General features: G+C 58.1%; 8 protein-coding genes across 8 annotated transcripts; 4 read left to right on the top strand and 4 right to left on the bottom strand.

Annotated features, from left to right (window-relative positions):
• Positions 1-112: 112 nt before the first annotated feature.
• Positions 113-1,366, bottom strand: EX895_000536 (uncharacterized protein; the record flags this gene model as incomplete). The annotated part of the gene is made up of 1 exon (XM_029881137.1): positions 113-1,366. The coding sequence occupies one exon, from the start codon at positions 1,364-1,366 to the stop codon at positions 113-115; it is 1,254 nt and encodes a 417-aa protein (XP_029742523.1).
• A 1,984-nt stretch (positions 1,367-3,350) lies between these two features.
• On the top strand, positions 3,351-4,442 carry EX895_000535 (uncharacterized protein; the record flags this gene model as incomplete). Its single annotated transcript, XM_029881136.1, has 1 exon — positions 3,351-4,442. The coding sequence occupies one exon, from the start codon at positions 3,351-3,353 to the stop codon at positions 4,440-4,442; it is 1,092 nt and encodes a 363-aa protein (XP_029742522.1).
• Positions 4,443-6,194: 1,752 nt separating this feature from the next.
• On the bottom strand, positions 6,195-8,345 carry EX895_000534 (uncharacterized protein; the record flags this gene model as incomplete). The annotated part of the gene is made up of 1 exon (XM_029881135.1): positions 6,195-8,345. One exon carries the CDS (start codon positions 8,343-8,345, stop codon positions 6,195-6,197), a length of 2,151 nt encoding a protein of 716 aa, XP_029742521.1.
• A 905-nt stretch (positions 8,346-9,250) lies between these two features.
• Positions 9,251-10,798, top strand: EX895_000533 (uncharacterized protein; the record flags this gene model as incomplete). Its single annotated transcript, XM_029881134.1, has 1 exon — positions 9,251-10,798. One exon carries the CDS (start codon positions 9,251-9,253, stop codon positions 10,796-10,798), a length of 1,548 nt encoding a protein of 515 aa, XP_029742520.1.
• Positions 10,799-11,038: 240 nt separating this feature from the next.
• Positions 11,039-13,474, bottom strand: EX895_000532 (uncharacterized protein; the record flags this gene model as incomplete). The annotated part of the gene is made up of 1 exon (XM_029881133.1): positions 11,039-13,474. The coding sequence occupies one exon, from the start codon at positions 13,472-13,474 to the stop codon at positions 11,039-11,041; it is 2,436 nt and encodes an 811-aa protein (XP_029742519.1).
• A 2,065-nt stretch (positions 13,475-15,539) lies between these two features.
• On the top strand, positions 15,540-16,439 carry EX895_000531 (uncharacterized protein; the record flags this gene model as incomplete). The annotated part of the gene is made up of 1 exon (XM_029881132.1): positions 15,540-16,439. The coding sequence occupies one exon, from the start codon at positions 15,540-15,542 to the stop codon at positions 16,437-16,439; it is 900 nt and encodes a 299-aa protein (XP_029742518.1).
• Positions 16,440-16,892: 453 nt separating this feature from the next.
• On the top strand, positions 16,893-18,701 carry EX895_000530 (uncharacterized protein; the record flags this gene model as incomplete). The annotated part of the gene is made up of 1 exon (XM_029881131.1): positions 16,893-18,701. One exon carries the CDS (start codon positions 16,893-16,895, stop codon positions 18,699-18,701), a length of 1,809 nt encoding a protein of 602 aa, XP_029742517.1.
• Positions 18,702-18,850: 149 nt separating this feature from the next.
• EX895_000529 (uncharacterized protein) lies at positions 18,851-22,273 on the bottom strand (the record flags this gene model as incomplete). The annotated part of the gene is made up of 1 exon (XM_029881130.1): positions 18,851-22,273. One exon carries the CDS (start codon positions 22,271-22,273, stop codon positions 18,851-18,853), a length of 3,423 nt encoding a protein of 1,140 aa, XP_029742516.1.
• Between the last annotated feature and the right edge of the window lie 506 nt (positions 22,274-22,779).

The raw sequence follows: 22,779 nt of genomic DNA, 5'->3' as shown, positions 1-22,779 counted from the left end.
ACATTGAAAAAAGGGGAGTGTCCATGCGAGAAGGCGAAACAGCGGATGGAGAGACTATAGACATATCGAGAACATGGAGCAGGTTGTGCGGAGATTCACGCAGTGTGCCAAATCAGAGGGCAAACACGGCAGCGCCGATGGCGAAGAAGCCTGCAAGAGCAGCAGAAGTAGTAAGGCTGCTTGCACCGGAAGGGGAGCTGTTCTGCGTGTCGGAGGAAGTGCCCGAGCCGGAGCTTCCCGTGTCCGAGCTACCAGAGCCCGAGCTGCCAGAGCCAGAGGACGATCCAGCGCCGGTAGCAGCAGTTCCGGACGAGACCCTGGTCATGGTGGATCCCTCCGAGTTGCTAGCCGAGGAAGCAGTAGCCTGGCTCGATGCTTCGGATGACGACGACGGTGCCGAGGTGCTTTGCGACTGCGAGACCGCAAGCAGACCATGGCTGATGGTCCTAGCGGAGGAGCATTGACTGCTCGAAGGGGCGGGATGAGCCGACGGAGTCACGGCATCACCCTGGCGGAACGTCGAGCTGCCGTAGATGCCTTGGAGCTGACCCACGTCGCCTTCGCATGTCTCGAATACACCGGGATCGTAGTTGGCGGGGATGTTCCACCTGCATCCCATGACGTCGTAGATGTGCTCGCACTGGGCTGCTGCACGTGAGCCCCAGCAGGCACGCAAGCAGAACTGATTGTACGACATAAAGTTGGTCCACTCGCTGACGAACCAGGGCTCGCCATTGGATGCCGGGTTGGCGGTGGTGTAGACGATGCCTCCGATGGGGTTACCAAGATCATCAGCGCCGTGCGGGTCGAATTCTCCGCCCGCGTCGCCCTCGGGGATGAGGATGCTGGTGAAATCACCCACACCTGTCACCTGCACGTAGTCGCGCGTCCTGACAAAGTGAGCGCCCGTGATCGTTCCATCTGGAATCAGACGCGTGCCGTGTCGGTCGGTGGTACAGTAGGCCACGCCCGATCTCTCCTTCTCGCCAACAGTGCCGTACTCAGCAGGACCCCAGAGACAGAAGTCCTCCAACGAGTTGATCCATGCCGTCTGACACTTCGAGTCCTGGTTCCACGTGTTACGCGCGCACGTGTTGTAGCCCGACTGAGGCTCGCCACCGGGAGTGCCACCTTCGCCCGACTCGATGCGGTTCGCTCCCATGTACTGATCGGGAAGCTGCGAGTAGGCGTACGTCGCCTTGGGCTGCCACTGGGTCCACGATTTGGTTGGCTGGTTGCGGTTCAGGTCGGTCGTGGCTCGAGGGTCGGGTCCGTTTGCACTGCTGGGGCTGGTAGTCAGCTGGGCGGTGACGCTGCCTGCCAGCAGGGCTGAAACGAGCGTTAGGGAGAGTGTGATCTTGGTCATGTTGCGCTTTGCCACACTTGGTTTATGATCAAGCTGAGAAGGTGGTGGAAAGCTGAGACGAAGACGATGCAAAGGATCAGGAAGGGTAGAGAACGAGGAATTCGCGCAGGAGGACGTTCGGTGATAATATACCGTCTACTCTCAAGCGGCTCGGAAGGACAGGGGACGCTCGTGGTCGAGGGCTGTGTATCGGAGTCATGCCAAGATTAGCAAAGAGCATCAGCAGGCCCAATCCCGCTGCTCGCTTGTACACTCGACATCAGAGTGACAGGGACGCCAAGATCCGTTGCTCCTCCGGACCAGGTGCACCAGCGGGAAACGAGCTGCATGCCCACCGCACGCGTGCTCGATCCTTGATGGGCAAGGCAAGGAGCCTCGTTCATGCTCGTACAGTCAATCCTGTTTTGTCTCAGCTGTTGTCATTCTACTCTACATGCATCGCATGGCTTGGCTGTCATCGGTATGCATAATGAAGTGCGGAGGAAGGTTCTTCTGCTTCCGGATCGACAGGGTCGAGGTAGTGGTGGCGGCTTTGCATCGCGTAGCGTTGGCAAGTGTCGACGGAAGGGTCTCATGCATCCGCCCAAGTGCTGTAAGCCTCAAGCTTGGCGTTCTTTCTTGACCATGTTTGCGGGTTTCTTGCGCTCGTTTGCTCGCTCTTCTCTCAAGTCGAACGTCGGTCATCCGTCGTCTCGACGACCGTCGACCATGTTTCTGCCATGCACCAACACGTCAAGGACAGACTTGGAATTTTGCACCAACTGCAAGAGGAAGTAATGGTGCCCTCGAGGGCAAGTCATTTGCCACGGATGTCCGGTCTCACCGTGCCCCCCTGTTGATCGACTCGCGAGGTCTTGGCAAAAGACACAGCCAGCCATCTTTGAAGGCCATGGCGGCGCACTGTTTGACAAACGGTTGGATACTGGCATGCATGAAAAACGGTTCGGGTCTTGGCAGGCCAGAAAGGCTCAGCCAGCAGCGCAGGATGCTCTCAGCTACTGTAAATTGAGCCTTTGTTTTTCTCTTGGCCGTTTGTCTTGGCGCAACGCTTGGCAAAACAGCTCCGTGTCCGCTCCTTGGCACAGCTCAGCCAGCACTCGTCTCCCTGCATAGGCAGTGCTGTTCCTCGCTCTTGATTGCAGTACCCTTCGGAGGTCATATGGCACAAATGCTTGTTAGAACCCTGCTCCGCGCTCGATTGGTTCAACTCATCCAGTGAGGTCAAGTTTTATTAAATTGTTAGATCATAGTACAGCACTGAGATCTGATTTTGGCCACGCGAACCTCCACAAAAGCTTGTTCAGCCGCCGGAAAGCTTCTCCTTGCAAGTCACTCAAGGTCATCCTCCTCCAACTTCTCACGGTATTCTCCTCCATGCGACTGGCTCGACGGCCACGCTGATCCTGACTCGTATATATCTTCTCTCTACCTAAAGATGCCGGCCAAGTTCAACGCGATAGTACCGGCGGTCGAAGCAACATCGTCGACAACGTTGAGAAGGAGCAGCCGCAGATCTATACCCACCAGCATACCCAGCTCTCGGACGACATCATCATCCTCATCATCTCCGAAGCTAAAACGTCCCCGCGTCAAAGCAGAGCCTGCCGAAGACGGTTTTCCTTCTTTTTCAAACGGGCTTGCTTCAACTTCGCGAGCATCTCATCCAACAGTCAAATCGGAAACTGGAGTTCAGAGAGTCAAGTCGGAAGATAGTGAGGAATTTTTGACGGAGACAAAACCAACTCCACCGAAGAAGCGGCGTACAAAGAAGGAACCAGGAGAAGAGAATGAGGTCTTTCCGCCACGGCCGTCTCCGCAACACACCATCTCGAATGGGAGCTATCCAAATAACAACAACAAAGGCAGGAGAGGAACCGGCCTCTTTATCGGAGCGCACATCAGCTCAGCAGGTGGAGTTGAGAATGCCCCGCTCAATGCGCTCAGGATCGGTGGCAATGCCTTTTCCTGCTTTGTACGCCCAAAGATGCAGTGGGTCTCGAATCCGATCCCCGAAACATCTGCCCAGAGTTTCAAGCATCGTGTAGCGCAGCACGACTACATGCCGCTCCCTTCCAGCGTCAAAAAGGAAAACTCTGATGCGCCACGCAGCGACAAAGACTACGGCTACGTCGTTCCGCATGGATGCTACCTGGTCAACCTTGCCAATCCGGAGGAAGCCAAACGCGAGAAATCGTTCGAAGCGTTTATCGACGATCTGCAACGCTGCGAGCAATTGGGCATCCGCCTGTTCAACTTCCATCCAGGCTCGATGACCGCCGCGTCAGCATCCGGGGAAGAGCCACCGGATGTCGGGCCATTGTCGCAAGTCCGAGCCGCCAAAGCAGATGCGTGCACCCTCGTTGCGTCATACATCAACCGCGCCCACTCGCTCACGTCCTCCGTCGTCATCCTGATCGAGAACATGGCCGGCTCGAAAAACGATACCATCCTCGGCTCTTCCTTGCGTGACCTCGCCGCCATGATCTCGGGAGTCACAGACAAGGCTCGTGTTGGAGTGTGTATCGATACATGTCACGCCTTTGCCGCGGGGTACGACTTGACTTCCCCCACCTCGTACGCCGCGTTCACGTCGCTCATCGAAGAAACCGTCGGATGGCAAACCGTCCGAGCATTCCACCTGAACGACTCCAAGTTCCCGCTAGGATGCAAGCGCGATCGACACGCCAACATTGGGCGCGGGCATATCGGACTTGGCGGATTCTGGTGCATCGTCAACGACGACAGATGGAACGGGATCCCGTTGATTCTAGAAACGCCGGCACTGGGCAATGCGTCGTCTGCATATCCGGCAAAGGAAGCGACGAAGAAGATGCACGAGGTGTGGGGCTATCAGATCCAGGCGTTGTACGCATTGAGGGGTACCAAGTGGGGAGAGTGGAAGGTGGCCGAGGAGTGGTTGCGGCGAGCGGACGAGGTGGTTGCGCAGGCGGAAAAATTGCACGCGGTAAAGAAGGGGGCAAAGGGATCGAATAAGAAGCCGAAAGCTAAAGTGGGCAAAAAGAAGCAGGCTAGCGAAGAGGAAACGGATGAAAGCGAGCTGAGCTCGGACGAGTGATACCTCGCCATTCGAGTAGAGTGCTTTTACAGAGTACATGCAACACGAATCATGACAGGGAAAGCGAAACCCTACCCATGACGACAGAATAAAACGTATGGTGATAAAACCTCCACGGATCCCTAAGCACTGCCCACGAGCGAATCACTGTACATAACACCCACCTCGGCCTGCACAGCACCACCACACCCACACCCACCTTGACCAGCTGCACCCTCAAGTTGCTTCTCCCGCTATCCGTCAAGACCGCTGCGGCTTTGTGAGCCCACACCTCGACTAGATCCTTTGCCGACTGGTAGGCAGAAAGCAGCAGGGTGGAGAACTCATCTGGATCAGGACGAGGAAGTCCGGCGTCGGTTTCCCCGCCCAGCTCGCGTTGGGAGGGACGGCGGGGGTCGAACCGTTGATGATGCTGGTGCGGCTGCGTGTGGGTCCGAGGGGGTGATCGGCAGGAAGCGGGTTCGAGCTGGCTGCCGAAGGGCGAGGGCGGTGTGGCGAGGCTGGCTAGTCCGCCTCGGACTCCGTTTGCTGATCTTCTGTCACCGCGGCCGGCAGGACGATTTGCAGGGAGGTCTTCGCTGTTGCTATCCGAAGGCGAGACTGCGTCCGAAATGGAGGCTTGAGGAAGCAGGCCGACCCACGACCCGATGGAGGATGGCGAGAACAAGTCTTGTTGCAGTGGTAGAGGTGGTGAGACCGATCTACGAGAGGCAGCGGGAAGAGACATCAACGTGAGCGCGAGCTGGAGCGTTTCGTCGTCGGCGACGGTCGAAGCGTGTGGCGAAGAAGATCTGGAGGTGTTGCTTGACATGGTGGTATGCTGGCGGTGAAAGCGTTACCTTCTCGTCCTCTTTCACCGCACCGTGGAGCGCTTACTTATGTGTCTCACAGATAGCACTCATCCACGCCTCCGTCTTCCTCTTGCTCTTCGTGATTCAAAGCTACGGCATGTAGTGATCGACAAAGGGACTCTTCACAATTCTACCTCCTTCTCGCAGCGACACCCTTTCAAGCGTTCGACAGCTCTTTGCACTTCGACGAGATGGGTGAGTCACGCTTAGACCGCTTCCGCTGGCACACGCCTATCTTGGGTAGAGATACTGCAATGCTATGCAGAAGCACACCCAACCAGGTTGCGTCCTTGGTCCGACAAAGGATCTTCGCTGGGACATCCACATTGCGCGCTGTGACCCAACACTACTCTCCGGTGTTTGCAACTGGTCTGCTGCCCAATCTGCAAACTCGGGGAAGGCGGTTCCTTTGTTTCCCAGCGCCACGCAGAGTGTTGGCGTTCGGAGCTGTCAAACTCTGCTCGGAATATCAGCGCCAGATCTCAACATGCCCCATGCCGACAAAGGGGTGCGCTCAACGTCCACACAATGAGCAGTCCCAAAGAGGAGCATTTGCTTCGGTCTTGATCAGAGTGCTGACAGCTGACGACCACAGGTACCAAGTATCAACTCGCATGGCTAGACGGCTTCCTCAGAGCGCAGTTGGCTTTGCTGTCACTGATCCAATCATCACCGAGTGCAAGTTTGACGCCGCTATCTCTGCCAAATATGCCGGAAGGGGTTCATCTGTCTTCGCGGATCAACCAGCTGCATGTTCTGCCGAGAGGGCTCGCTCTGCGCTCCACGGCTATCACAGTGATGCTCACGACGCAAACGATTCACCAACACCTGCTCTCAGCCTCGCTTGTCATGAGGTTCCGCACAGGGGCGAATTGGTCTTGCGTTGCCGTGCAGCGAATCACTACTTGACAAGATCGATCGTGACCTGATCGCCATCGGTCAAATTCCAATACGCCAGCGTCTGCTTCAACGTTGCCGCTTTTCCCTGCACCTTGATCTTGATCTTGCTGGCAGCGATGGCGCTGTTGAGAAGATCTTGATGCACGTAGTCTCTCAACGTGGCCACAGTTGATTTCAGCGCTGCTTCGTACGGCTCCTGCCTGGGCTCTGCGCCGTCCTGCCCCGGAAATTGCAAGATAAGCGTAACGGTCGGGCGGGTATGTGCTTCGAGCCAAACTTTTTCGGGGTGGAGCGACCCGTCGGTCTTTTTCTCCAGCATGACGTTCGAGGAAGAGGGGAGGGGTGCAGGGGGTGGTGGTGGAGGAGAAAGCTCGGTCGAGGCAGGACGCTTCAACCCTGCTCCAAATGCTTGCGGAGCTGGCGAGGGTGACGCCGTGGAGGGCTTCGCGGGTAGCAGACGGCCCTTGGGCAACTGGATTGGTTTGTCATCAGCTTCATCCTGAGCATCCTGACCTTCAGCAGCTGATGTTCCGTCTATGCCTGGGAACTGAGGTCCGTACTCTGGCAACGTGACTATGGGTTTCCCGGACAGTCTCGTCATCTCTTGTTCCAAGCCGACGTTCTTGGCGATGAGATCTCGGGCTGCTTGCCTCGACTTGGCATGTCCGTCCCAAATGATCTTCTCTTTCTCCTTTGCAAGTCTCTTCTCCTCGGCCTCCCTACGGAGTCTTGCTTCTTCGTCCTCATCAGCACGACTGGAGGCGAGCTGCTTAAGGTAGTAAGTAGGATCCGCACCGGCCTGAAGCGCGGCTTGCTGAGCCTTCTTGGCTTCGAGCTGCTGGCGCTGTTCGCGGTAGGCCGGGTTGAGCAGCTCGAAGCGGACGTGTTCGGCCATTTCGTCGACGGCCACTTGATCACCGCAAACGGGGCATTTAGTCATAGCAGGAGTGGCACCAGATGGATTGACGCGAGAGGCGAGACCACGCGGCACGTAATCTTTGCGCACCTTGATCGTGCCACCTCGTCCGGAAACTTCCTGAACAGCTGGAGTTGCGGAGGCTGATGCCGTAGCTGGTTGAGACAAGGTGGACGTAGATGGTCTACCAGGCATTGCGAGCTCTTGGATGTCCTCGATATCGTCGCCAGCAGCTTCTGATTCCATGATCATGCTCGCCATCTTCTTCTGCGCGAGTGTCATGGTCTCCATCTCTCGCAACGACCGTGGAGGTGGCAGGTCGATGTGCTGATCAGCCTCGGTGAGTTCTACAGTACCGACGACGACAAAGTCCTGCCAGTCGATCTCGTTGAAGGCTTGACGTTGCTGTTCCTGATCCTGGTCCTGCTTCTTGCGCTTCTCTCTCGAGTATTTCTCCCACTCTGCGCGCGCTTTCGCCTGTTCCAAGACGTGTGGCCTTGCCCCGCCTTTGCCTGCGCCAAGCGAGGCCTTTGCACGCTGCTGTGCAATGAGAGCCGCATCGGTGGTTCCGTATGCGCCAAGCTTGACGTTGTCGAGGAGTGCAGGCGAGGGAGAGATGACGTTTTGGTATTGCTCGACGAGATGGTTGAAGTAGGTGAAGAGCGAGTGGGATGGTCGGAGGAACTCAAATTGGTACGACTTGGACTCGCGGGAGAGAAGAGAGGTCGCAAAGGAACGGCCCTTGCGTGCTGTGAACAGAGCAGTGAGTCTCAGAATGTCGAGGTCGAGAGCCGTGATGTTGGGGAGGTCGGCAGAGAATTCGAATGGCTGTGGCTCGGGGGGAGCCTGTGCGGGCGAGTCAGCGGCAGCCTTGGCCGAGGAGGTTGAGCCTTGTTGCGCTGAGGCGTTGCCTGCAGACTGATTGTCGGGCGCAACAGGTGTGAGTGTCTCGCCGCGTCGAACGGCGTCACGGCGGGAAGCGTAATAGGCGTGGTAAGCATCGTCGTCTTTTAGAAAGGCGAACTTGGGGTTGTTCTGCTCTGCAGCTTTGATGTTGTTCTCGAAGGAAGGATCTTTTTTAGCGATAAGCTCTGCAGCCTTATCGATGGTCCTTCGCAGGTCGGGGGGTGGATAGATGATACCGCCCGTCGAAGCGAACTTGGAAGTGGATGCAGCCGAGGCGAGGGTGTTGTCGGTGCCATGCGCGGGCGCAGGGAGGTTGAGCGCGGGGGCCATGATGTGGCGTTCCGCAGTATAGGCACCTTCCGAATGGCCGAAGGGGTATCGAGGTGTCGTTGGTGGTTGGTGGTTGTGGAGAAGGATCGAGTCGACGATCGTCGTCGTCGTTGAACAATGACATTTGCTCGAAAATCGACCGATTCGCAACTCGAACATCGGTGATCCAAGAAGAAATCTATCAAAAAAGTCCAAGAGAAGAAGGCAACACTGGAAATCAAGCACCCAAAACGAGCCAACGAAAAGGCGTCGAGTGGCTTGGGCCGTCGGTTGCAGCAAAAAGCATGACGAAAATGTGACTCAATACAGTAGCGGGTATTGAGTAAACGACGCTTGCCTGCTTGTCACACACACTCTCTCGCACCTCTCTTTGAACCTTGATTGCTCAGTACAACCCGCCATCCTGTCGGCTATTCCACGCTCCTTGTCCCCACTCCGACTGATATCAGCATCGACCACTGAGTCCCCCGAACACCGACTACCGAACCAACGTCAGCCGCCACAAACCCACGCAACCAGCGTCAGATCATTCGCCAACCTCTGGGATACTCCCACCGCACCCCTTGTCGTCACGTTCACACGCCGTACAACACCTCTTCCCACAACCACTCCGCCACGAAACTGGCAACGTAGCATCTCCGGACGCCACCCTTATCTTACTTCCCCGACTATTCTCTTACTTTGGAGACCTTTCTTTGAATCTAGACGAGACGAGACGCTACCCTAGCAACTCTCGCAAGCTATCACTCAGCCTCTCACTGTACATATATAGTCTCGTGCAAGAACGAGCAGTCCAGAAACATGGCTTTGGTGAGTCTCACGCCGATCTTTCAATCCAATCCTCCAACTGCACACAGTATCGCTGACCAAACACCCCTACTCCCTCTACTCTTTGCACGCGCACAATGGACGGCACACAACAGCACGCACTCAAGCCTTCCCTCGACGAGGTCAAGGCTGCGCTTCTCTCCCCCGAACCTGCAGGCAACATTATCCCAGTCTACACATCACTCCCTTCCGACTTGCTTACACCCGTTACAGCCTACCTCAAGCTCTCCAACGGTGCCGACACTTCGCGTCGCTCGTTCCTCTTTGAGTCCGTCACAGGCGGTGAAAAGATCGGCCGCTACTCGTTCATCGGCTCCGACCCGCTCAAGATCATCCGCACTGGTCCAGGGCTCGACGTCGAAGGCGACCCGTTGCTGGCCATCGAAAAGGAGCTCAGTCCATACAAGTACATTGGCGTGCAAGGCTTGCCGACTTTTACGGGTGGAGCCATCGGTTACATCAGCTACGACTGCGTCCAGTACTTTGAGCCTCGAACCAAGCGCGAGCTCAAGGACGTGCTCGGAATTCCGGAAAGCGTCTTCATGGTCGCCGACTCATTGATCGTGTTCGACCACGTTTTCAGCACCGTGCGTTGCGTCAGCCACGTCCATCTTCCTGCCCAGCTCGCTAAGTCGGCGACACCCGCCGACGTCGAGGCGCTGTATGCCAAGGCAAGCGACAAAGTCGCCGGGCTCATCAAGGCGCTCACTGCCGCAACTACGCCTCTGCCTCTCCAACCTCCCATCCTCACCGGCCAAGAGGCGGTCTCCAACGTCGGCAAGGCCGGCTACGAGGGATTCGTCGCCTCGTTGCGCAAAAACATTGTTAAGGGTGACATCATCCAGGCAGTTCCCTCGCAGCGTTTGACGCGACGCACTACATTGCACGCCTTCAACTGCTACCGCCACCTGCGCCAGGTCAACCCGTCGCCATACATGTTCTACGTCGACTGCGGCGACTGCCAGCTCGTGGGAGCGTCGCCGGAAACGCTCTGCAAGATCGAAGCGGGTAAAGTGGCGGTGCACGCCATTGCCGGAACCGTCAAGCGCGGGGCGAGCGATGCCGAAGACGCCCAACTCGCCGCGCAGCTAGCCAGCTCGGTCAAGGACCAGGCAGAACACGTCATGCTTGTCGACCTGGCGCGCAACGACATCAACCGCGTCTGCGACCCGTCCACCACCCAGGTCGAGACGTTCATGGACGTCGAAAAGTTCTCGCACGTGATGCACCTCACCTCGCGCATCACCGGCCAGCTGCGCGCGGGCAAGTCGCGCTTCGACGCGCTCCGATCCATCTTCCCCGCGGGCACGGTGTCCGGCGCACCCAAGATCCGCGCCATCGAGCTGGTCAGCGAGCTGGAGAAGGAGAAGCGCGGGGTGTACGCCGGCGCGGTCGGGCGCATCGACTTTGCACAAAACGAGATGGACGTGTGCATTGCCATCAGGACCATGACGTTCAAGGACGGCTATGCGTATCTGCAGGCGGGCGGTGGCATTGTCTATGACAGTATCGAGGAGGACGAGTATGTCGAGACAATCAACAAGCTGGGTGCGAATACGAGGTGTATTCAGCAGGCGGAGGAGTATTACCTGGCTCAGCAGCAGCAGCAACAGCAGCAGCAGTAACTTAGTTGCAGTGGTCACACCCAGAAGGAGCCTGGCAGGTCGGACACCGTATGCGCTCAATTCAGCCGAACGTTGAAACCAATCACACACAGAGATACAGCGACAGTGACACAGAAACAGGATCAGTGAAGTTGCGCAAAGACAGAGTGTGTTTCGAATCAAAAAGAAAAAAACGAATGTGTATCGACAGACGCCAAGTGGGCAGTGGTATAAGTTAAAGCAGGTGGAAGGTAGATCGGATCAGGTGCGGATGCCGGCGTCTCGCAGGCTGTGTTTCTCGAGGCTCTCGCGGAGCGATGTGTTCAGCGAGGAGCTCGAGTGGCTCTGCACGCGTTTCGGTACGGCCGTCGGCTTCCTGCCCACAGAACCGGGGTACTGCGGGATGATGCTATCGCCGTCAAACGAGAGCGGTTCCGCCAGCTGCTGCTGCTGTTGCACCAACGACGCGCTCGGGGACCTGTTCAGCCTCGTTTTGTCCGGCACGGGCGGGGCCAAAAACGCACTGCTGCGCCGGCCGCCTACGCGCTGATCGACCATCTTTGTCAGACTCTTGAAGAGGCCCCTCCGGTTGACAAATCCAGCCGCACCGCCGCCGGTGAGCGGAGCGCGCGAGTTGGTCGAGGAGCCGTCTGCGTCGTCGGCCAAGGAGCGTTCGAGTTCGCGGCGCGCATCGTGCTGTTCGATCTCGATCTTGCTCATGCGGCTGGCATTGAGGAAGTCGGTCATGGACACTTCAGGCGCGATGCGTCGCGTGGGCTTGTTGAAGGGAAACAGGTCGAAGTCTTCTTCCGCCTCTTCGTCCTCTTCGTCTTCGTCGGATGACGAGGAGGAAATGGTGGCGGCGTCGCGATCTTTGCGCGAGGGGGCGTAACGCTGAGATGCCGCAGTTGCAGCCGAAGTCGAGGCGTTCTTGGCACGGAGCGAGGCGATGCTCACTCCTTTGCTTGGTGCCGAGGCGGCCGGGGCGGCTGGCTTGGCAGGGGCGGTTTGGGTTGCGGGAGCCGCATGAGCCGCTCGTGTGGGACGTGTCTTTGCAGAAGCATTGCTGCGAGGCTGGGCGTCACTCTGCTGCTGCTGCTGCTGCTGCTGCGGCTTGCGACGCGTCGCTTGCTCCTCAGCAGGCGCAACATGACTCTGTGCAGATTGAGCATCCTCAAACTGCTCCATCGCATCCTCCTCCTCGACCACCAATTCATCCTCCACCGCACGACGTCTGCCTGCTCGACGCACCGGCGCCTCAGCTGCACCGCTACCGAACATATCCTTCGACCCCAGCATCGAAAGCACATTGCGCCTCAAGACCTCCAACTCACACTCGACCTTGGCCTTGTCCTCGTTCACCCGGTGGAGCGCCTCGGCCAAGCGGTCCGCCCTGGCGATGGCGAACTTCAACGCATAGCGAAGCGCACTGACTTCGTCCGCCGACACGGCCGCTTCCGCAGCAGCAGCGGCAGTGCTCTTGGCCGCGTTGCCCTCCGGGTGAGCGAGAGCTTGGGCGACATCCTGCTGGAACGCGAGCACGCGGATCGCCTCGAGCGCTGAAAGCGACGAGATCCAGCTCGGAGTTTCGGCCGTGACGCTGCTCGAGTGGTCCGAGGTGGGCGAGTGCGGGGCATCCTTTTGACTTCCGGTGGAAATGCCGAGGGCATCGACGCCCTCGTGGAGTTGGCTGAGAGCTGGCACGGATTTGCGGTACGAGCTGCTGCGCTTGGATCGCGGCGTCGCGACCTCGTTGTCGCTCATTGTCGACCTGGTGGGCGAGACGGCCACGGCGGTAGTGGGCGACGACAGCTTCGAGTCCTGCGTAGTGGATCCGTCTTCATTGGGCAAATGGATCGAAGATCGCTGGAAAGCGTTCTCCAGCACACGCAGGCTCTCGAGCGCAGCCGTCGGAGTCATCAGTGCCTTGTCCGCCTCCGCATCGGGCTGGTCCGTCTTGACCGCCGCCGTTTCAGTCTCCACGGGGGTCGTGGGGGTGGGCGTACGACTCTGGCTCAACTGCGGAGTGGTGGATGCAGAAAGCTTGTTGGAGGAGGAGACGACGCCGCTATCGAGTTGGGATGCATCGGTGCTCTGCGACGATGCGCTGAGACGCTTGTCATCGTCAGATCGGGTGCACATTTTGTTAGCAGCGGCGAGACGCTCGTGTGCTGCGGAGGCGGTTTTGGTTGCGGGTGAAAGGGAGCGTGAGCTGGAGTGGCCGGTGGTGACGGTGGTGGTAGAAACGTGAGAGGCGGGCCTGAGATCAGCAAGGATTTTTTGCACCAGCTCGGCGTTCTCTTCGTGGGTAAGCCCCACGTTGAGATGCCTGAAGTTCTTGTTACGGAGGCTGCTCCTGCTCAGAACGCTGTTCCGGTTGCTGCGGTTGCCGCGATACAGGATTGCGCTCCCGCCAAGGACGGGAGAGCCGGCACCTGCTGCCACACCAGGGGTGGGCGGCAGAGCAGCGCACGGTGGCGGGATAGGTGAAGGCATGACGCGAGCCGAGCCGCTAGCAATAGCAGCAGCAGCGAGCAGTGGAGAGCCTTCAGTGGAAAAAGCCGAGTTGGAGGATCGAGAGCGAGAACGGTAGTGCGTGATGGGTGAAGCTTGGGCCGTGGTGGCTTTTGTCGCTCTAACGATCTCGGCGGGGCCGTCGATGGAAGGGCCGGAGCGCGAGGAAGCAGCAGCTTGCATTATTTAAGGGTTTTCGCCGTTAAACGAGATCAAGAGACGGAAGAAGGCGAATGAAGAGATCGCCGAGATGAGGAAGGCAAGGGAGGGACAAGGCAAGTGCTTGCAAGTGCTCCAAGGTGCTAAGTTGCCAAGGGCGGCGCACGACAAAGTTAGGAGGAAGGCCGAGAAAGCTTCTGCTGCTCCTCGCTTGTGTGGGACCACGGAAAAAAGCGTGCGAAAATAGTGCGTTGCTTTAGGCTTGACCGATAGTCCGAGCTTGGGCCGTTCTGGCGTGTGGGTGTACCGAGCGGAGAAGGAGAGGAGCAAAGTTCAACCGGAACGACGACCTCTGTTGAGCGTGCAAGTAGCTCTATGAAAGATGAAGCTGAAAAAGGGGACCCGGCGCGTGCAAAGCTTTGATGAAGAAAAAAAGGTATGAGTGGGTCTTGCGCTGCTGAGCACGACACAAAGGGGGTGGTAGTCGCAGGTGGCGTCAGGGCGGGCGTAAATGGTTCGAGTTGGAAAGAAGGGAGAGGACTACGGTCGTCTGAAAACGGAGTCTTTTATTGCCTTTTGAGGACAACTGGACTCGATCTGGGACAGGAACTGGACGGATGGGTGCAATGCTAGAAAGGCGCGCACCAGATCAGATGGCAAAGCAACCGAAGCGCGACGACAACAGACCAAGCGAGCGAGCCGTCAGGAGACGACCAAGGACGGGGAAGAGGGGGGTTAGGGTCAGAGACGGGGGGGTTCAACCAAGGGCTGTCGAACGATGAACAGGCGGGAAAAGGAAAGCGGAAAAAGTACTGTAGGTCGTGTGGTGCATGCATGGTCGGGAGGGGAAGAAGGTCGATGGGAAAAATTAAACGAACCCAAGCGAGAGTCATCATCCACCGTGAGCATATCCAATAGCAACTGTGACTTTTGCACTGCCCTCTCTTGACACCCTGCCAGACTGGGTGATGCGTTGGCAAGGTCGTCTTGCTGCTCTGTGACTTTCTACTTGCCACTAGCTCTGTCCGCGACCCGATTTGGCCGAGATTGGCAGCAGACCTTATCTAAAGTAGAAGGTCAACTGAATGCATGAAACATGCAGAATGGAAGGGTCTCGACGCCAAACCGTGCAGCCGCCTTGGATCGGATGCTGAAATTGAGCGCTGGACCTGTACCTCTGGAATACCGGCTCGAAGGAGCGCAGTGAGAGTACTGGCTGCAAGTTGGCCACAATGACACGGCAGCAGAATCAGCTCGTCCGAGGCCTGGAGTGCAACGGCGTCGTTCGACTTCCCGATCCGAGACCGACTGAGAAACATGGCCAACCATATCGAGCTTAGCTGAGACATTTGCAGCCAAATGGCGCGGCGCTGCGTCGTGGGGCATGTGCTTGCCTCTCTACCCCGAATTTGGTTCCAATGCCTCGGCTGCCAGCTTGCCTGCTGGCCTGCTTGCCTGCCATGAATGAAGAAAAAGGCGCGGGAAATTAATTTTTGGCCCAACGATGCAGCGGGCAAAGAGCACTTTCTGGTTTCCAAACGGGACCCGACGGGAACTCTAGGTCGCAATCTGCAGTCAAATTCGCTCGCTTACAACCAGTGCGTGCGCCATTCAGAGACAGCCGAACGAACAAACAAACGCTCCTCTCTCTCTCTCTCTCTCTCTCTCTCTCTCTCTCTCTCTTCCCAACCGAGCTTGCACAACCGATTGGGGATCACTCATCTACTCGCCAGCCCTGGCCAAGTAGCCGATCACCGTCATGCTGACAGTCCGAGTGCAGATTTGTGACTTCGAAAGCTCGCGCTTGTGCTTCTTCCTATACTGTGAGTACATGGCCCAAGGCTCGTGGCGGATGCAGGTGATAAGAGAACCGTAACAATCAGATCGGCTGTCATCGAGCACCGCGGCGGGCATGCAATTTGTAGTGTTATATCGGCAATGTAGACAAAAGTCATACCCGCGAAAATTCTTTGCGCACGTTCTTCTGCAACTTAGATGCAACTTGCTGATCGCCCGCATGTCTGTCAGCTATGGATGTTCTTCCATCCGACATCGTCCATATCGGCATCCAATAGCTTCAAGGCCAACGATGACGGACCAACTCCTAGGTCCGCTGCGAATGGCGCGCATGGCCATTCCGCGCCCGACCTTCTTGCTCGTCGTCTTTGTTGGCTCGATCCTCGTCCAATTTCTGATCGCAGGTGTGCGCATCCAGCATCCAGACAAAGACGCAGCCATCAGCGGATCGATACGCGCTTTGCCCTCGTCCGCGCTGCTCGTCACGGCGCATCCAGACGATGAAGCCATGTTCTTTGCCCCGGCTGTCCAGCTGCTTGCGGCGGCGGGGACTGTGCTGTCCGGGTTGTGTCTGTCGACAGGCAACGCAGCGGGCCTCGGCCTGCAACGTACAGAGGAACTCTTTGCCAGCTACAATCAGCTCGGAGTTCCGGCTAACAGAGTAAAATACCTCGATGATGCACGCTTGCAGGATTCCATGGACGCCATCTGGCCCAACGACCACATCTCGAAGCTTGTGGGTAAACACATTGACGCCCTTTCTCGCTCGCGCCGCATCGACGCCCTCATCACGTTCGACAAGCAGGGCATCTCGGGTCATCCAAACCACGTCGCAACGTACAACGGAACCCGGGATGCTGCCCTCGCCCGCAACTTGCCTGTGTACGTGCTGCCCTCGATGGAGGTGTGGGAAAAGTACAGCTCGGTCCCTTTCGCTGTGTGGGAGACCATCACCAGTCCCGGCCATCCACCAATCCCTCCGGCTAATGGGGCCAAGGCAGAGTACAGGCCAGCATCAGAAATCCTCTTGCTCGCAACTCCAGCCCAGTATGTCAACGCGGTGCAAGCCATGTTCAAGCACCAGACGCAGCTTGAATGGTTCCGATACCTCTATCTCATTTTCAGCAGGTACATGTTTTCCAACAAGCTGGTGCTTTGGACGCCTCAACTCGATGTTGAGATCGACGAGTGATACAAACTGCAAGTAAGCGATGTAAAGGAAAAGTAGAACAAGAATGCTTCTTCCAGTGTCTGTCTGTCTGTCTGTCTGTCTGTCTGTGTGTTCCTTTTCTAGAGCAAGGGTGCAGTCGGCAATTCGGATCTCGGAATGTCGAGTATCCCATTTTTTTCTTTCTTCTCAGATTGGAACGCTGTGTGACATGCTTCCTTCCCATCCAACCTCGCCTTCATACACGACGCCGTGCAAAGAGGTCCATACATGCTTGCAAGGCGCATTGCAGTTCATACCCTTCGCCGTGTCCCATCTGTCACTCGTCACGGTCTCATCCGCACGCCAGCTCTGACCGCTCAACGCAGCTTCTCAGCTCCATCTTCCAGCCCTATCACGACTGACAGACCACTTGGTTCGCTCGCCATGTCAACCTCTATCGCTGCTCAGGCGGATACAAGTGGCTCACAAGCCACAATGCGCACCCCTATGCGTCATAACAGGCTTGTTATTTCCGCGCCGGACTCGGTCCCGCGTCTCACGGGCACCGAACCGCTGCTCGAGACCATCCAAGGATCAGCAGAGCTACTCGAACAGCTCAAGCCTTCCTTCACCACCCACCACAACATTCAGGCCATCGGGTTGTCTGGTCGTCAATTGCCACTCATAACGAAGGACGAAGCCATTCTGCCGTACATGTTCAACGCTGCCGGGGTGAGGTATGTCCAGCCTCACCCGAACGGCGATGCTTCGCAGCGCGTCCTCCTGCTCAATGTCCCCTCGTCCTCGCCCACCCCCGACGTCGTCCTCTCCGCCATTCAGAAGCACAACCTCGAGCTGCTCCCCGACTTCATTCTCGAGCTGGGCTATGACCACCTGTCGTCCGATCAGGTCCTCGAAGCCCTCCTACCAACCCACATTGTCGCCACAGACGGCGTGCCCACCGGCTTCACCATCGTCGGCCACATTGCGCACCTCAACCTGCTCGAGGCCTTCCTCCCGTACCGTTTCCTCGTGGGTCACGTTATCCTCTCCAAACACGTCGGATCGCTGCGCACGGTGGTCAACAAGCTCGACAGCATCGATACCGAGTTCCGCTTCTTCCAGATGGAGCTCTTGGCGGGCGACGCGGATTTCACCGCCAGAGTGAGCGAGTCGGACTGCAGCTTTGAGTTCGATTTCCGCAGCGTGTATTGGAACTCGCGGCTGCATGCGGAGCATATGCGGCTGATCAAGTTGTGTCGGCCCAACCAGGTTTTGGCGGATGTCATGGCTGGGGTGGGGCCGTTTGCCGTACCGGCGGCGAAGCGCGGGACCTGGGTGCTGGCGAATGATCTGAACCCGAGTAGCCATGAGAGTTTGGTGAAGAATGCAAGGGGGAACAAGGTGTTGTTAGAGGGAGAGGGTGGGGGGAGGGAGTTGGATGGGGGGATGGTGGCGACGTGTATGGATGGGAGGCAGTTTGTGCGGTGGAGTATGGAGGAGACGTGGAAGCGCGCGTTTGCCGGTCGACCAAAAGGGTTTGATGGCGAGGCGGAGGACCAAGAGGATGAGAGGCTGCGCGAGACTGCGAGGAAGGCTGTCAAGGAGCGCGCGAAGCTCAACCGACAACTGCATGCTGCACGACAAGCCAACACCAGCAGCAGCGCCGACGTCGCATCCAGTCTCTCCGCCCTCTCCCTCAACACCAGTAGCAGCAACGCTCAAGCGGAGCGACACGCCGACCGCAAGCTCGTGGACCACTTCGTCATGAACCTGCCCGCCACGGCGCTCGAGTTCCTCGACGCCTTCCGGGGCGCCTACACGCACCTGTCCACCCTAGCTGGCCGGTCCGCACTTCTCGCCGAGCTCGCCCTGCGCACCGCCTCGCCCGACCGCACCCTCACCGCACTCCCCACCATCCACGTGCACTGCTTCAGCAAAGACCCCTTCACGCCCGCCCTCGACATCCTCACACGCGCCAACGCCGCGCTCGGCCTCTCCCCCTCCTCCCCTCACCGCCTCACGGCCAAACCCATCCCTCCCCCGCAACAGACCTTCGCTGGTCTCCGCAAAACCGCTTCTGCCCCTTATCTGACCTCGCACCCCAACTTTGCGCGCTACGCCCACCTCACCGACCCGCTCGACTTCATGCACCATGTCCAATCCGAGTGGCAGCAGAGAGACGCCGGCAAACACACCCAGGGGCTCACCATTCATTATGTCAGGGACGTCGCCCCCAACAAGCAGATGTACTGCTTGAGCTTTCCGTGCCCCGCAGAGGTGCTTTGGTCTCAGCAAGACTGATCCAGAACCGGTGATCGACGAGAAGCAATATATAAACCATGACATTACATCGACCGGAAAAGGAACAGACTGGGAATAATGATTCGCCCGTGTTGATGAGCAAAGAACCGAGAACAATCAAGCTTGTGTCGCCACCGTCGCTGCCGCACCTAGAAATGACCAAACCTATACCCTCCCTCGGTCACATGGAAGAACGACGGATTGGCTCCAGCATTCACACTTCTGGCGTACGCGCCTGCACCGCCGCCTCCTGCCGCACCTGCACCTGCACCTGAACCTGCACCTGAACCTGAACCGGCGGCACCAGGATATCCTCCTGCAGCACCTGCAGCAGCCGCAGCCGCTGGCCTACCCTGGGGAGGTGACGCATGCTGACCCGCATGACCACCGGCACCGGCTGCAAAGTTGGCAGGACTGGTGTGGTCGTTCCAGCTGCCCGCATCACTGGCACTGCCCACGGAGCTCGGCTCAGCGGATCGCTTGAACAGCCCCGCCTGCTCCAACTCGCTCGAGTAGTCCTTGCCCAGCAGCTGCGCCACGATCTTGGCTTGCCCAACACCGAGCGGGTACGTCTCGCCATACTTGATCAAGCTCCAGAAGATGAGCTCCAGATCGTCCCTCAGACCAGCCAATTGCCCCTCGGGGTCAATCTGGGCACGCAGCGCTGGGTCCGTGTCGAGCGCAAACTCAAATTCGTCTTCGAGATTATCGTTGAAGCCTGCGGTGGAGATCGCTTCGGCAGCGGCTGTATCCTCCTCGTCGACCGCATCCGAAGACGAAGTGTCGAGACCTACGCCCATCGCATTGAAGCTAGCACCGAGACCCTTGGAAGCAGAAGAAGACGGCGAAGCGCCGCTCAGTCCACTCGACGAAACAGGATAACCAGCTTCTGCGACGCGCGCAGCCAGCTCAGGGTGCGAGCGACGCAAACGCAGGTAGGCCTGCGTCGCTTCCTTGCGCATTTTCTTGTACTGGCGCGTTACCGATCGCGCAGCGAGCACAATCATAAGCGTCATGAGTGAACCCACCTGCAGAAGGTCGACACGCGCGGTGATAAACACCTTGAGGATCTTGATGATGCTGCGTGCAGCTTGGGCCGACTTCATGGCCGAGTCGGGCATGCGGTGCGCCACAGGCTCGTGCAGCGCAATGGAGCTGCCGTACATGAACGCATGTGCAAGCACGAGCTGGTTCGTCATGAGGCTGATCTGCTTCTCCGGTCGATAGTTAACACCATCGCTGAGGAATGGAGGCTCTTCGAAACCCAGAGAGGGACGTAGCGCAGGATCAAAGGCAGCCAGGTCGCGCCATTTGCCCGGGAAGCTCTGCATCAAGGATGTGACGCAGCCATCCAGCTTGTAAAAGTTAGGTGTGAGCACATCGTTGACGGACGCGTCGATGGGAAGCCTCGACATGTGCGTAACGCACTTCGAATGCAGGATGGCCGCCTTGAGATGGAGGATGGCAGGATCGTAGTGGCCATCGGTGAAGAGGTCGGGAGATTCGAGCGTCTGTCTGGGACGGTTGACGAGGTCCGAAGTACCGTTAATAAAGTCGTCAAAGGCACCGGGAAGCTCAGTCTTGATGTCGAGGTCGTCGATGCTCTGCGCCCAGTGCGTAGAGGAGCAGGCGGCACGATCGCTGTAAAAGCAGTTCCAGAACAGCCGAACGCGCTCTTCATGCTCGAGGGGCGTCGCGGCTGGCTGCTTGAGCACAGCGCGGTAGACAGCGGGCTTGGGCTGCTTCCTGGCTCCAGCAGGCTTGCGAATGTCATGGCTAGAGGCAAACGTTCGGATGGAAGGCATGCGGTTGAGTTCCATGCCCTTCAGCAGCGAGCCTGAAAAACCCGACGCGAACCAAGCCTCAATGGAGCGATCGTGGATGTAGTAGTAGGCACACAGCACAGACTCGATCTGTACGGCCTCCTCAAATCGACCCTGCTGGCAAGCCTGCTCACCGAGCGCCTTAGCCCTCTTGGCATGGAAGGCAGCGGCGGCCTTGAAACTGGCGAGCTTGTCGCCCGTGGCAGCGCCGTGGAAGATATTTTGGCCTACAGCATCCGCTTGCACATCGGCGCTACGAAGGCGAGGGTAAGCCAGGGCGAATATGCCATGGAGCAGACCTTGGCTGGGGTAGCGGGGGTGTTGCGGGCCATGAGAGAGGTTCTCCATGAAGCGGGTAGGTTGGAGGAAAAGCGACTGGGCGGTGGCCTTTTCGAAGTAGGTAGACACCAGCTGGTTGACGAGGTTGGGAGGCGGGAAATCGGCAGGCCAGCTGGTCACCATGAGCTCAAACAGAGGGTTGCCAAAGTCATCGAGGTCCATCTCGTCCTGGACCGAGGTGACCTTGGCGTGCTTGTGAGAACGCGAGTCGGTGCGAGGATCGGCAACGTGGGGCTGCGAATAGGCAGCACCACCCAGGGCGGGGTCGAGGACATCGAAGCTGGCATGGTCACCTGCAGCCAGGCCGCCATTGGCAGCGACGGCAGCTACGGCCTGTTGGTAGTCGAATGACGTAGAGAGCGCCAGACCGGAGCCGTTGGAGGGACCTTCGCCCGATGGCATGCTTGTAGCGAGCATGTGAGCGATGGCAAGCTCATCCTTGGAGGGGTGACGGCCAGAAGCATCGACGCCCTGTTGATGTGGCTGCTGCTGCTGTTGAGTGGGGTCAAGCGGCTGGTGATTGCCGTTGAAGACGCCGGAGACTTGGGCAAGACGCTGCTTGAGTTGTTGAATTTCTTGTTGCATCTGAAGGACCTGTTCGTCACTGGCCTCGTCCGGTCGCTTGCGCTTCTTGGCTGATGGCGTGGAAGCAGGCATCGGCGAGCCATCCATGAGAGGAAGCGCCGAAGTCGAAGCTGAATCGTTCACGAAGGAGCTATCGGGATCTTGTGCGGACAGAGAAGCACGGGCTGAGCGGCTCGAGGATCGTTGAGAGATGGGCAAGTAAACGCAAGGTGGCATGGTCTCGGGCAGACTGTCGAGCTCGGCGCGGACAGCGGGATCCTGTGCCTTTTTCTTGTTCTTGGCCTTGTTTTGAGCCATTCGAAATTTGATCTGCCAGCCCTTTGCACATTGGCCGCAGACGGGCTTCTGGCCATCGCACTTGAGCTTACGAGCACGACAGCTTTGACACGCCTTGTTCCTGCCGAGGTGGGTGCCGAAGGGGGAAGCTGGGCCACCGGGGGAAGGGGCATCGGAAGCTGAGGAGGAGGCGGCAGCGGCGGCGGCGGCGGCAGCAGCAGCAGCAGCGGCAGCAGTAACGGGAGTGGTCATAAAGCCAGTCGAGGAAGACGAGGAAGACGAGTGTGGCGGGGTCATCTGGATCTTGCCTGCGCTGGCAGCGGCAGCGACAGCCTCGAGGGCAGCCTGTGCCTCTGCATGCGAGTTGCGCACGGGAGTGCTGAAATTGGTCGACGAAGAAGCATACGAGTTATGAGGTTGGTAGGCAACGTGGTGCTGAGCATGGTCGAAGTCGTCGCGCTCGTGCTTCGACGGAGAGTGGGACTGGCTGGATGCATCGTCGTATGCGGCGGGGGGAGCCTCGTGGTGGTGGTCGTGGTGATCTTCCATGATGACGTGTGTGTGTGTGTGTGTGTGTGTGTGCTGCCTAGACACAGGTCGATGAATGGCGTCGCGGCACAACGGGATCGATCGACGTGACAGATGTGTGCCAACAAAGATACGCGCGACACGGTGCACGGTGCGTGCAGGGCGAAGAGAGTGATGGCAGTAGCGAATGACAACTGAGTTAACCGAAGAGGCAAAACGATCGAAAGAGCGAACGACGATCGACAAAGTCTCCAAGGCGTCGATGCCAAGAGGGGAGCAAGGGAAAGTGGAAAGACAGCGGTGGATGGACGAGGAGGAAAGGAAGAAAGCCAAACTGGTAGTATCAAGTCCCGCGACACGGGAGTCGGGCCACTTACACAGTCGCAGAGAAAGAGAGGCTGAGTGAATGCGGCCAACGTGCCCCAGCGCTCCGATTCCCACGATCCGAGGAAAAAGAGCAAAAAAAAAATATAGCGAGCGTCTCTGGCGCAGAAGAGCTGTGGTGTGGTTCGGAATTCCATCCACAA

The sequence above is a fragment of the Sporisorium graminicola genome, chromosome SGRAM_1 (assembly GCF_005498985.1).
Source record: "Sporisorium graminicola strain CBS 10092 chromosome SGRAM_1, whole genome shotgun sequence".
NCBI classification, from domain to species: domain Eukaryota; kingdom Fungi; phylum Basidiomycota; class Ustilaginomycetes; order Ustilaginales; family Ustilaginaceae; genus Sporisorium; species Sporisorium graminicola.
Note: the sequence above shows the minus strand (reverse complement) of the source record. Positions and strands in the feature narration are given on the sequence as shown.